This window comes from Oncorhynchus mykiss, chromosome 28 (genome assembly GCF_013265735.2).
Source record: "Oncorhynchus mykiss isolate Arlee chromosome 28, USDA_OmykA_1.1, whole genome shotgun sequence".
Taxonomy (NCBI): domain Eukaryota; kingdom Metazoa; phylum Chordata; class Actinopteri; order Salmoniformes; family Salmonidae; genus Oncorhynchus; species Oncorhynchus mykiss.
The window spans coordinates 33,166,827-33,179,307 of record NC_048592.1 but is presented as its reverse complement, the minus strand read 5'-3'; the positions used below and the strand labels follow the sequence as shown (position 1 = coordinate 33,179,307).

At 41.8% G+C, this 12,481-nt stretch overlaps 1 protein-coding gene across 1 annotated transcript in view; it reads right to left on the bottom strand.

Annotated features, from left to right (window-relative positions):
• LOC110508226 (carboxyl-terminal PDZ ligand of neuronal nitric oxide synthase protein) overlaps window positions 1-2,556 on the bottom strand; it is a 35,732-nt gene extending 33,176 nt beyond the window's left edge. Inside the window, exons 1-2 of the mRNA XM_036966835.1 lie at window positions 2,107-2,556; window positions 1,597-1,668 (exon numbers count right to left, since the gene is read on the bottom strand). Coding sequence (XP_036822730.1) covers window positions 1,597-1,668; window positions 2,107-2,211 — 177 coding nt within the window. The 5' untranslated portion in view covers window positions 2,212-2,556. The remainder of the gene's footprint in view (window positions 1-1,596; window positions 1,669-2,106) is intronic.
• Window positions 2,557-12,481: the final 9,925 nt, after the last annotated feature.

Genomic DNA, 12,481 nt, shown 5'->3' with positions numbered 1-12,481 from the left:
ATATTTAGGCAGCCTTTTCCCACCTGTTGTTTGTGGGATCTTGTTTTTGTATTGTTGCTTTTGAGCCCTACAAGGCTGTACGTTCGTTTGTTTCTCTTCATTGTTTTGTTGCTGGTTCACATTTAAAATAAATATGATGAACCCAAATCACGCTGCGCCTTGGTCTACCCATTATGACGATCGTTACAGTAGGATCTTAATTTGAGCCAGTTTGCTACAGCAGGAAAATAATCCTGCAGCAACAGGAAATGTGAATTATTATGTGGATTATAATTCATGGATATTTTGTAGGGGTTGATACATTTTTCGTAAAGGCAAGTCAAGTCTGAAATGTAAAATTCTAAATTACAAACTTTAGAAGTGTCATGCCCTGACATTAGAGAGCCTTTTAATGTCTCTATTTGGTTTGGTCAGAGTGTGATTTGGGGTGGGCATTCTATGTTTTGTTATCTATGATTTTGTATTTCTATGTTTTGGCCGGGTATGGTTCTCAATCAGGGACAGCTGTCTATCGGTGTCTCTGATTGGGAGCCATACTTAGGTAGCCCTTTTTCCCTCCTTTCTTGGTGAGAAGTTGACTTTGTTTATGGCACATAGCCTTTAGCTTCATGGTTTGTTTTGTAGTGTTTATTGTTTTGTTTGGGGTCTTTATTCTAAATAAAGGAATATGTACGCTCACAACGCTGCACCTTGGTCCTCCTCCTTCAACAGCCGTGACAAGAAGCCTTTTTTACCTCAAATACACGACAAGTTTGCATGTCCTGCTGTTCAGGAAAATTCAAAGCAACAAAAAAGTGATCGAATTTAAATCCCACATCTGTATGTTCACTAAAAAAATATCCCCCATCACTTTCCTCCTTATAAGAGTTGTCTCTCTCTGGACGTCATTGAGGAAGTGGCCAGCCTCTGTGTGAAACAGAGACACTGACCTCTGTGTCACACAGACCCGGCGGCATGGCTTGGTTAAATGTAGCATTTGGCTCTCCCAGCTGACTCTGCAGCAGTTAAATCCTCTCCGTAACACTGTAATACTCTGGCCCACTGCAGTATCCATTAATGCCAGACACCATCGCCATCTCTTTCTCATCTCTCCAGCGGAGAGGACGCCTCTTAAAGAGATGGTTAAGGATATTGGTTTTAAGATTAAGAAAGATATCTCCTTATAGAGAGATGGTTAGGATTGGTTTGATAGGATTAGAAGAGATGGTTGGTTTAGACTGAGATTATAGTCTTACAACCTTAGAATACAATGATTGATTTGCAATATTTGATATGTAGATGTAGGTCAGTTCAATATGCAGATACCATACCAATGTGAGAGAGTAGAATATGAATCTCTTAAAAATATATTGGACATGCATGCCATACAAGCACACACACGCACACGCACACACACACACACACACACACACACACACACACACACACACACACACACACACACACACAGTCCAAGTTTTTTTTTATTTATCTTTAAGACATTTAAATATTCCTAATATGGAGAAAGTATCATTACTGGAAGGGAGAGAAAAACATGAAATATTATGCCCCACAGGTAACTAGATAATTGGTAAAGTGATCATTGAAGCATCTTACCCGTATCCTTCTCATTGCAGCCACTATCTCCATTCGGCTGTTCGGACGACCCACTTCCAGACTGCCAATGTACTATAATATTTACACAGTTATGACATTTGTCATTAGTAACTGAAGTATTCTTGAACTCTTACTCTGTTCTCATGTGTTTCTTGTCAAATGGACTTCACTGTACATTCTGAATACATTGTAAGGGTAGGCTACTGGAGGTCTATATGGATTTGATAAATTGGCATGGGATAATACATTCATGAATACATTTCGACAAGCACACTGTAACATTTAATACAGTGCAATCAGAATTCAATCAACACTGTTGAGTGTAATATTAGGGCACAATTCAAATGAAATAACAAAAAATTCAATCTAGCTATCATCATTTACATTGTCATAACATTTTGGAAAAATATAATTTTGGATATCAATTCATTATATAGTCAGCGCGCATCCGTACACTATAGACCCTTATGGATGAGCCGCTACTGTAGTTCATAGCCTATGTAACATTACCTTTGCCTCGAAGCAGACCCCATGCTGAAATGCCGCCTCGTTGTGCATTGGGATCCTCAAATCCTGTGCATCATCCACTAAATTATACCTGGTTATCCCTGGCATCGCCCTTCTGATACATACACGACTTGTCCAACACTAGTTTTATGCCAACGCTATTAGAAGACTGTAAATACGCGCATCTCGCCCAACACTTAAGAAGGTCTTTGATTGGTTAGTCGCCTAGAACCCAGCGGTCATTCCGGTTGAACCACTGTGCGCTACAGATTGATTGGCTAATGAATTTGTTAACGCCATATGCGTCTAACGGTCCAATTTGATACCGTCCGAGCTAGAATATCTGCCAGTCTAGTGGCGTTTCAGATGACGCACAATTCTCAAGGCAAGGTTGTCAATTATTTTTATGCCATTGCCATGAATAAAAACTGATGTTACGCGCGTGCCAAATGACGAATGACAGCATCCAAATCTGCTTGAAGACCAGACGTTTTTTTTTTTTTTTTTAAATCAGAGGATTCCACTATTTTCATTGGAACAGAGCATAGCATCATCATCATGGACTTGCAGGAGTAGCGTATAACTCTCTCCAATTCACATAAACCCTGTAATAAGGGTTGTATGACATCTAGTGGCATAATCTGGAAACAGCGCGGGTGCTGTTTTCAAATGTGCCTACTGTATTCTCCATTGGTGTCCAGATGAACTAAGTAAGCCTATGCAGATGTTAGCCTACTATTTGGGAACAACTAATCACAGAATCAGTTTGATGCATGAGAGTTTATTCACAAGAACCAGGCAATTGCCCCCAGAATGTATTTGCTACACAATACCAACAGGGCAAAGACCATACTGTGTGTAGTGGATGTGGAGGACAGATGTGTGATTGGTGTAGTGTTGTCCGTAGTGCTGGTCAAACATGGTGGATAAATAATGCAGGCCATTTTCCGTTGAAAAATGGTCACAGTTCCGGCTCTCCCATTGGCACCAATGCATTAGCAGCTGGGTCTGGTCTGCTTAGTTCATTGACTGTATATGAACCAGAAAAAAGGAGCGAGTGAGATGTCTTGTTTCCACTTCCATCTCTGGCGCTGGTTAAATATGTGCTGTAAAAAAAGGCCCTGCGCCTTTAAGGCAATGGCTGACAAGCCTTATGTTGGTCAATCACCCCCCCCCCGACACCCGTCTTTGCGCATCATGTGAGTTTCCAAAAAAGAGAGGGAAAAGGGTAGATGGCCTAGTCAAGTTGTTGAGTCACGTGTGCGTCCATTTAACCATGAGTAGATATGATATAATGTTATAATTCTAATTATTTATGCAACAATGTGTTCGTCACCATCCTGTCTATTTCAAATCTTCTCATTGATCAGATGTGTCATTCAACGTGAATTCAGCACTTTGGGGGGGGGGTGCACAACCCATATGGAATTCCTGTTCTCTGGCAGCGTTTGAATTCAGCACTTTGGGGGGGTGCACAACCCATATGGAATTCTCTTTTCTCCTTCTCTCACCTGTCCATCTCCTCATTTGAATTCCATGCTGTCACTGTCACTTGTCCGCTCAAGCTTAACATTATTGTCATCTATCGGTCACCAGGTGCCCTTGGAGAGTTCCTTAATGAGCTTGACACCTTGATAAGCTCATTTCCTGATTGCTCACCGCTCTTTGAAGTCTGCCTTCGATTAATTTCTTTCCAACTCTTTCTTTCCCCTCGCCTCTTTTGACCTCACCCTTTCCCAGTCCCCTCCAACTCACCAGGCAGGCAATACGTTTGACCTCACCCTTTCCCAGTCCCCTGCAACTCACCAGGCAGGCAATACGCTTGACCTCACCCTTTCCCAGTCCCCTCCAACTCACCAGGCAGGCAATACGCTTGACCTCACCCTTTCCCAGTCCCCTCCAACTCACCAGGCAGGCAATACGCTTGACCTCACCCTTTCCCAATCCCCTCCAACTCACCAGTCAGGCAATACGCTTGACCTCACCCTTTCCCAGTCCCCTCCCACTCACCAGGCAGGCAATACGCTTGACCTCACCCTTTCCCAATCCCCTCCAACTCACCAGGCAGGCAATACGCTTGAACTCACCCTTTCCCAGTCCCCTCCAACTCACCAGGCAGGCAATACGCTTGACGTCACCCTTTCCCAGTCCCCTCCCACTCACCAGGCAGGCAATACGCTTGACCTCACCCTTTCCCAATCCCCTCCAACTCACCAGGCAGGCAATACGCTTGAACTCACCCTTTCCCAGTCCCCTCCAACTCACCAGGCAGGCAATACGCTTGACCTCACCCTTTCCCAATCCCCTCCAACTCACCAGTCAGGCAATACGCTTGACCTCACCCTTTTCCAATCCCCTCCAACTCACAAGGCAGGCAATAATGCTTGACCTAATCTTTACTAGAGGCTGCTCACCTACTAATCTCACCGCAAACCCCCCTCCAGGTCTCTGATCACTACTTTGTTTCCTTTTCTGTCTCCCTTTCCTCCAACCCTAAACACTCAGCCCCTACCCAGATGGTCAAGCGCAATCGCAATTTTCGCTCTCTCTCTTCCACTACTCGCTCCCCTCGACCCGTCCTACGTCAAAAACTATAGACCAGTATCCCCTCTCTTATTTTCAAAACATTTGAGCATGCAGTCTCTGATCAACTTTCTCGTTATCTCTCTCAGAACGATCTTCTTGACCCTAACCAGTTCAAGACAAGTCACTCAATGGAGACTGTTCTTCTCTGTGTCACGGAGGCTCACCGCTCTGCGAAAACTAACTCTCTCCCCTCTGTTCTCATCCTCCTAGTTCTATCTGCTGCCTTCAGACACCGTGAACCATCAGATCCTCCTCTCCACCCTCTCAGGTCTGGGCGTCTCAGGCTCTGCACACTTTTGGATTGCATCCAACCTGGCAGGCCGCTCCTACCAGGTGACCTGGAGAGGATCTGTGTCTGCACCACGTACTGTCACTACTGGAGTCTTACTTACTTAGTCTTTATTTAACTGTGTCCCCTAGGGCTTGGTTCTAGGCCCTCTCCTCTTCTCTCTATTCACCAAGTCAGATCCTCACATGGTCTCGCCTCTCATTGCGGATGACGCTCTCCTTGTCCCAGTATCGCCCAGAATGCACCGTGCGGCCCATTGACGACGCAGGGCAACGTGCACAATGGGCATTTAATACGATTAATACAAATGGAGTTCCTATTTCCTATCTCCTCAAAAGTATCTCTGATATCTCAGTAACCACAAGGAGAAATGTCCATCACAAGAGACAAGTCTGGGGGAAAAATATTTTATATTAGAAATACTTAAGATTAAAAAAAATTGTTGAATGTGAATGACAATCCATCCCTTCATTTGAGAGGCATTTTCATGGCACAAACCTTATTGTTACAGTAGGCCCTCTAGTTGTGACATGATCTTTTGATGTTTTTCTCTTTTATGAGTCATGCGTATATCTTTTTGCAAAAGCTTGATACCGGCATGTTCTCTCTGTGTCCAGAGGATGGCACTAGATCTCTGTATTAGACATGCTGACAAATCTCAACAACATTATAACAAATGTCAGATTCATCTCAATAGGGGGAAATTCCATGGTAACAGAGTTTTCACTTTAAAATGTATTAACAAACAAAAAACATTTCTGTTCAAAGTTTAACAAACCATAGACCTTAATGCACAATGACTACTCGTAATCATTTCCACAGAAAATTGCACAAAAACACATTTACAGGAACTGTACAGATCCAAACTTTGCATTTGCACCGTTTTTTTCAGTAGGGGAGAGTGGGTCAAGTTGAGCCAAAAGGATAAGTTGTTTCTAGGAAACCATACATACAATTAGTAATCATTTGACCAAACATTTAGGAAGAGGTCATCATCTCATTGAGCCTGAGAAGGAGTTGGGTGAAAAAACAGATTTTCAGTGAAATTAATGTAAAGTAGATCATTTTAAGATTGTTCTATACATCAGTTGGGGTCTCTATACGTTTTAATATTAGGTCCTAAACCTAGCATGAATGTGCATACTGTACTGGTTATTGACTTGTTAATTGTTTACTCCATGTGTAACTCTGTGTTGTCTGTTCACACTGCTATGCTTTATCTTGGCCAGGTCACAGTTGCAAATGAGAACTTGTTCTCAACTAGCCTACCTGGTTAAATAAAGGTGTTCTCAACTAGCCTACCTGGTTAAATAAAGGTGTTCTCAACTAGCCTACCTGGTTAATTATAGGTGAAATAAATAAAATAAACAACGTATAGCTGTGTGGGCTAATATAGTCTAAATGTGTGCCTTGGGGTAAGGAGTGTCAATGGCCATCGGGTAAGTTGAGACAATGGTGGAGCCAAAGGCAAGTTGAGCAATTGGAAGTATTTCTTCCCTGGCGTAATGCAAGGCATTATCGCTGGGATATGGGGTAACAACAGGCCTGCCCTATTTTTAAGTGTTTACAAAAGTACAAAGTTTGTTCGGTGTTAAGACTGTGTTAAATTATTAAAAGACAACAAATTGCTATTGTGTTTGAGAAATAAAGATAGACATGATTTTTAAAAAGTAGTGGTAATATTTAATTCAGTACAGAAATATGTAGGCGGCTTAACTTAGTCAACGTGAGCTGCAGGAGTACGAGGTAATTGAGGTAGCTATGTACAGAGCATTCGCTAAAGTATTCAGACCCATTCATTTTTTCCACATTTTGTTAGATTACAACATTTCTAAAAACATTGTTTTTGCTTTGTCATTATGGGGTATTGTGTGTAGATTGAGGGCCAAAATTATTTACAGTTTTTTTCCAACTGCTTAAACACGTTTTTCAAAACTGTCTCCTTTTTTCAAAACTCTACACACAATTCCCAAAACTGCACACACAAAATGCCATAAACACATGTCAGAATGAAGCATTGGCATCAAATGGCAAACACTGCTTTCATAATAGTACATTTTTGGATATACCATGTAAACACTGTTGTTCTAAATCTAAAGCTCTTTGGTCTTTCATAGGCTTATATCTACATTTCAATACAATGTTCTACAGTGAAAGTCATCTGCTGAGAGGGGTAACAAGTACACTGTAAACACCAATACAATGTTCTACAGTGAAAGTAATCTGCTGAGAGGGGTAACAAGTACACTGTAAACACCAATACAATGTTCTACAGTGAAAGTAATCTGCTGAGAGGGGTAACAAGTACACTGTAAACACCAATACAATGTTCTACAGTGAAAGTAATCTGCTGTGAGGGGTAACAAGTACACTGTAAACACCAATACAATGTTCTACAGTGAAAGTAATCTGCTGAGAGGGGTAACAAGTACACTGTAAACACCAATACAATGTTCTACAGTGAAAGTAATCTGCTGAGAGGGGTAACAAGTACACTTTAAACACCAATGTAATGTTCTACAGTGAAAGTAATCTGCTGAGAGGGGTAACAAGTACACTGTAAACACCAATACAATGTTCTACAGTGAAAGTAATCTGCTGAGAGGGGTAACAAGTACACTGTAAACACCAATACAATGTTCTACAGTGAAAGTAATCTGCTGAGAGGGGTAACAAGTACACTGTAAACACCAATACAATGTTCTACAGTGAAAGTAATCTGCTGAGAGGGGTAACAAGTACACTGTAAACACCAATACAATGTTCTACAGTGAAAGTAATCTGCTGAGAGGGGTAACAAGTACACTGTAAACACCAATACAATGTTCTACAGTGAAAGTAATCTGCTGAGAGGGGTAACAAGTACACTGTAAACACCAATGTAATGTTCTACAGTGAAAGTAATCTGCTGAGAGGGGTAACAAGTACACTGTAAACACCAATACAATGTTCTACAGTGAAAGTAATCTGCTGAGAGGGGTAACAAGTACACTGTAAACACCAATACAATGTTCTAGAGTGAAAGTAATCTGCTGAGAGGGGTAACAAGTACACTGTAAACACCAATACAATGTTCTACAGTGAAAGTAATCTGCTGAGAGGGGTAACAAGTACACTGTAAACACCAATACAATGTTCTACAGTGAAAGTAATCTGCTGAGAGGGGTAACAAGTACACTGTAAACACCAATACAATGTTCTACAGTGAAAGTAATCTGCTGAGAGGGGTAACAAGTACACTGTAAACACCAATACAATGTTCTACAGTGAAAGTAATCTGCTGAGAGGGGTAACAAGTACACTGTAAACACCAATACAATGTTCTACAGTGAAAGTCATCTGCTGAGAGGGGTAACAAGTACACTGTAAACACTAATACAATGTTCTACAGTGAAAGTAATCTGCTGAGAGGGGTAACAAGTACACTGTAAACACTAATGCAATGTTCTACAGTGAAAGTAATCTGCTGAGAGGGGTAACAAGTACACTGTAAACACTAATGCAATGTTCTACAGTGAAAGTCATCTGCTGAGAGGGGTAACAAGTACACTGTAAACACCAATACAATGTTCTACAGTGAAAGTAATCTGCTGAGAGGGGTAACAAGTACACTGTAAACACTAATGCAATGTTCTACAGTGAAAGTAATCTGCTGTGAGGGGTAACAAGTACACTGTAAACACCAATACAATGTTCTACAGTGAAAGTAATCTGCTGAGAGGGGTAACAAGTACACTGTAAACACCAATACAATGTTCTACAGTGAAAGTAATCTGCGTAGAGGGGTAACAAGTACACTGTAAACACCAATACAATGTTCTACAGTGAAAGTAATCTGCTGAGAGGGGTAACAAGTACACTGTAAACACCAATGCAATGTAGAAACAGAGAATATTTATTAGGCCAAACATTACTGTTGTATACAGTAGCATACAACAAAACCATAAACATATGTAAACCAACAGTATATTCTTTAGAATACAGTAAAGAATACAATTGTGTGTGTGGGGTCCCGGGGGGCAGTCCAGGAATTGGTAGGGGGGGGTCAGTCACCAGTGCTAAGCTACGCTTCACCTCTTCTGGGTCTGGCCACAATACTTCGTCCACATCACAAGATACGTTTTCTCTTGCCAAACATCGAGGGAAGTATCTCCTAGCATGGCGGATCCAACCTTGGACAGAGGCAACCTCTATGTCCCCACATGGAGGGAAGTATCTCCTAGCATGGCGTATCCAACCTTGGACAGAGGCAACCTCTATGTCCCCACATGGAGGGAAGTATCTCCTAGCATGGCGTATCCAACCTTGGACAGAGGCAACCTCTATGTCCCCACATGGAGGGAAGTATCTCCTAGCATGGCATATCCAACCTTGGACAGAGGCAACCTCCAACCTTGGTCAGAGGCAACCTCTATGTCCCCACATGGAGGGAAGTATCTCCCAGCATGGCGTATCCAACCTTGGACAGAGGCAACCTCTATGTCCCCACATGGAGGGAAGTATCTCCTAGCATGGCGTATCCAACCTTGGACAGAGGCAACCTCTATGTCCCCACATGGAGGGAAGTATCTCCTAGCATGGCGTATCCAACCTTGGACAGAGGCAACCTCTATGTCCCCACATGCGTCCTCCATTGCCTGGAGAAGCGGCATCCGGGCATAGGGTTGGCGATCACACACTTTCCAGCGCTGGGCTGAGAAGAATTTCTCTATGGGATTTAGAAAAGGTGAATATGGAGGTAGGTACAAAACTACAAATTGTGGATGGGTGGCAAACCAGTTTTGGACCAGAACAGCCCGGTGAAAACTAACATTGTCCCATAAAACTACAAATCTAGCAGGCTCCTGATCTGGATCAGGGACAAGCATTGTGTAAATTACATCCAGAAAAGTGAGCATATTGTACGGACCCAATGTGGCATTGTGATGGAGGACCCCGTTTTGAGTGATGGCAGCACATAGTTATATTACCCCCACGCTGTCCAGGGACATTGGTAATTGCCCTCTGTCTTATTACATTTCTTCATCGGCGCCTGGTTTTGGTGAGGTTGAAGCCAACCTCATCCACATAAATAAATTCATGGTGAATTACATGGGCATCCAGCTCCAATACTCTCTGTAACAGACAAAGGGATATACAGATGAGTAAATATGGTATGTCTGAAGTACTGGAAGTAGTGTTGCATACATACCTCTACAAAGTCATGTCGCATATTCTTGACTCTGTCAGAGTTTCTCTCAAATGGCACCTTGTAAAGTTGTTTCATCGTCACTCGGTGCCGTTGGAGGATGCGTTGTATGGTCGACAGGCTTACAGCATTGATGTTGTTAAATATGGTGTCATTATTCAAGATATGCTCTCTTATCTCTCAAATCCCAATTACATTGTTGGCCAAAACCATATTTATAATTGCAGTCTCTTGTACATCTGTAAACAAGTGTCCTCGTCCTCCATGATGTCTTTGCCTTTCCACTCTGTACAGAATTCAAACACAGTATGTGTTCAGCATAGGAACTGTAAACAATGTACAACAAAATATAGTACAGCATGATAACCAATGATGATAACCATGATGGCTTAGAGTTACAAATGTTTATGCAATACTATGCAGTCATACGTATTTTACAGTACATTACTGTAATGCTAAAATAGTCATTAGATAGTTGCATACCTGTTCTCATTTCTGAAGGTTAAAATTATGGACGTCACTGTAAATCGACTCAAGTTGTGCTGGACTCTCAGTCCAGCCTCTCTCATGGTCAAACCGTGGTTGATCACATGATCAACAAGTGTTGCCCTAATCTCATCAGAGATGCCTCTCCTTTCTTCTCTTCTTTGCCCTCGTCCTCGTCCTCTTCTTCCTCTTCCTGTCCCTCCTACTCCTCTTGCTCTCTGTCCATTGTTGGCATCCATTGTTCAAAACAGGTAATCTGACCTTTGACCTATTTATAGGCCTATACTACAGTAAAGCAGTGATTGGTTAGTGATCAGTTAAGCTATTAGTGTTTGCACATGTGAGGAGTGTGTGTGTGACCTGGTGAATAAGTGTAGCATTTTGATTGGTTGTGTTTGGAAAAGGAAAGCAAGTCCCTTCCTGTTAGATTTTTGTGTTTTAGGTAGAGAATTGTGTGTAGTGTTTTGAAAAAATTGTTTTATGCAATTGACAACTGAGTCAAAGGCTGAGAAATAGCTTATGGTTTTGGATATTTGGTGTGTAGTTTTGCACTTTGAGTGAGAGGTTTCAAAAATCGTGTGACATGAAAAGATTTTGTGTGTGAGCAGTTGGAAAAAACTGTAATACATTTTAGAAGAAGGCTGTAACGTAACAAAATGTGGAAAAAGTAAAGGTGTCACTGTAATAGTAGGGGTATAGTGACTAGGTAAAAGTCAGTGAAAGAGTGTGTGAAGAGTCCAGTGTGTGTGTGAAGAGTCCAGTGTGCGTGTGAAGAGTCCAGTGTGTGTGTGAAGAGTCCAGTGTGTGTGTGAAGAGTCCAGTGTGTGTGTGTGAAGTGTCCAGTGTGTGTGTAAAGAGTCCAGTGTGTGTGTGAAGATTCCAGTGTGTGTGTGAAGAGTCCTGTGTGTGCATAGAGTCAGTACAAGAGAGTCCGGGTAGCTGTTTGATTAGCTGTTTAGCAGATGTCTTGGAGGTAGAAGCTGTTCAGGGTCCTATTGGTGCCAGACTTGGTGCTCTCGTACCACTTGCCGTGCGGTAGCAGAGAGAACAGTCTATGGCTTAGGTGGCTGGAGTAATTGAAAATGTTTGGGGCCTTCCTCTGACATTAGCAAGTGTCATCAAATTTGATAAAAGGTTTGAAACACAATTCTAATAAATGTAACAGTTGGCCAATGGAGTTAACCCAAACATTTACAATGTTTTTAATCCTTAAACTATTGACTGGATTATAGCACATGAAACATTTTACTGGCACTGGCATTTAATGGAGTTCAGGGATTTTGGTGGAAATTCCAGCATTCAATGTATTGTGTTTTTTTTTTTTATCTTAGAATGCACTCAAAAATGTATCAGATATTTTGTAAATATTTTGTGTTAAAAGAAAGACAATTATGTGCCTACTTTGCATAAACACAGGGGTGGAACAGGGTTGCAACCACCAAAAACCTCTGTCTAGGCCTACCTGCACTCACCTGCACTGTCTAGACTGACTCATTAATTACTGTGTCATGTTCTTTTGCATAATTCAATAACAGGATAGTCTAAGATTAAAAATCAACAGGTTTGGCTCTAGATTACACCTCTATATATACTTGACATTGTTTTTTGAGATCAGACATAATATCACTATAATCTGAGTGTTCATTTTTGGAAGTTTCGTTTCAGCACATCTAATTTGTAAACATTTCAACTGTATTAAATGATTACTTATAGATGGCTGAAAAAGACAGATCCTCAGGTGGTTGCTACTGACACCGCCTGGTATAGAGGTCCTGGATGGCAGGGAGCTCGGCCCCAGTGATGTACTGGGCCGTACTCACTAGCCTCTG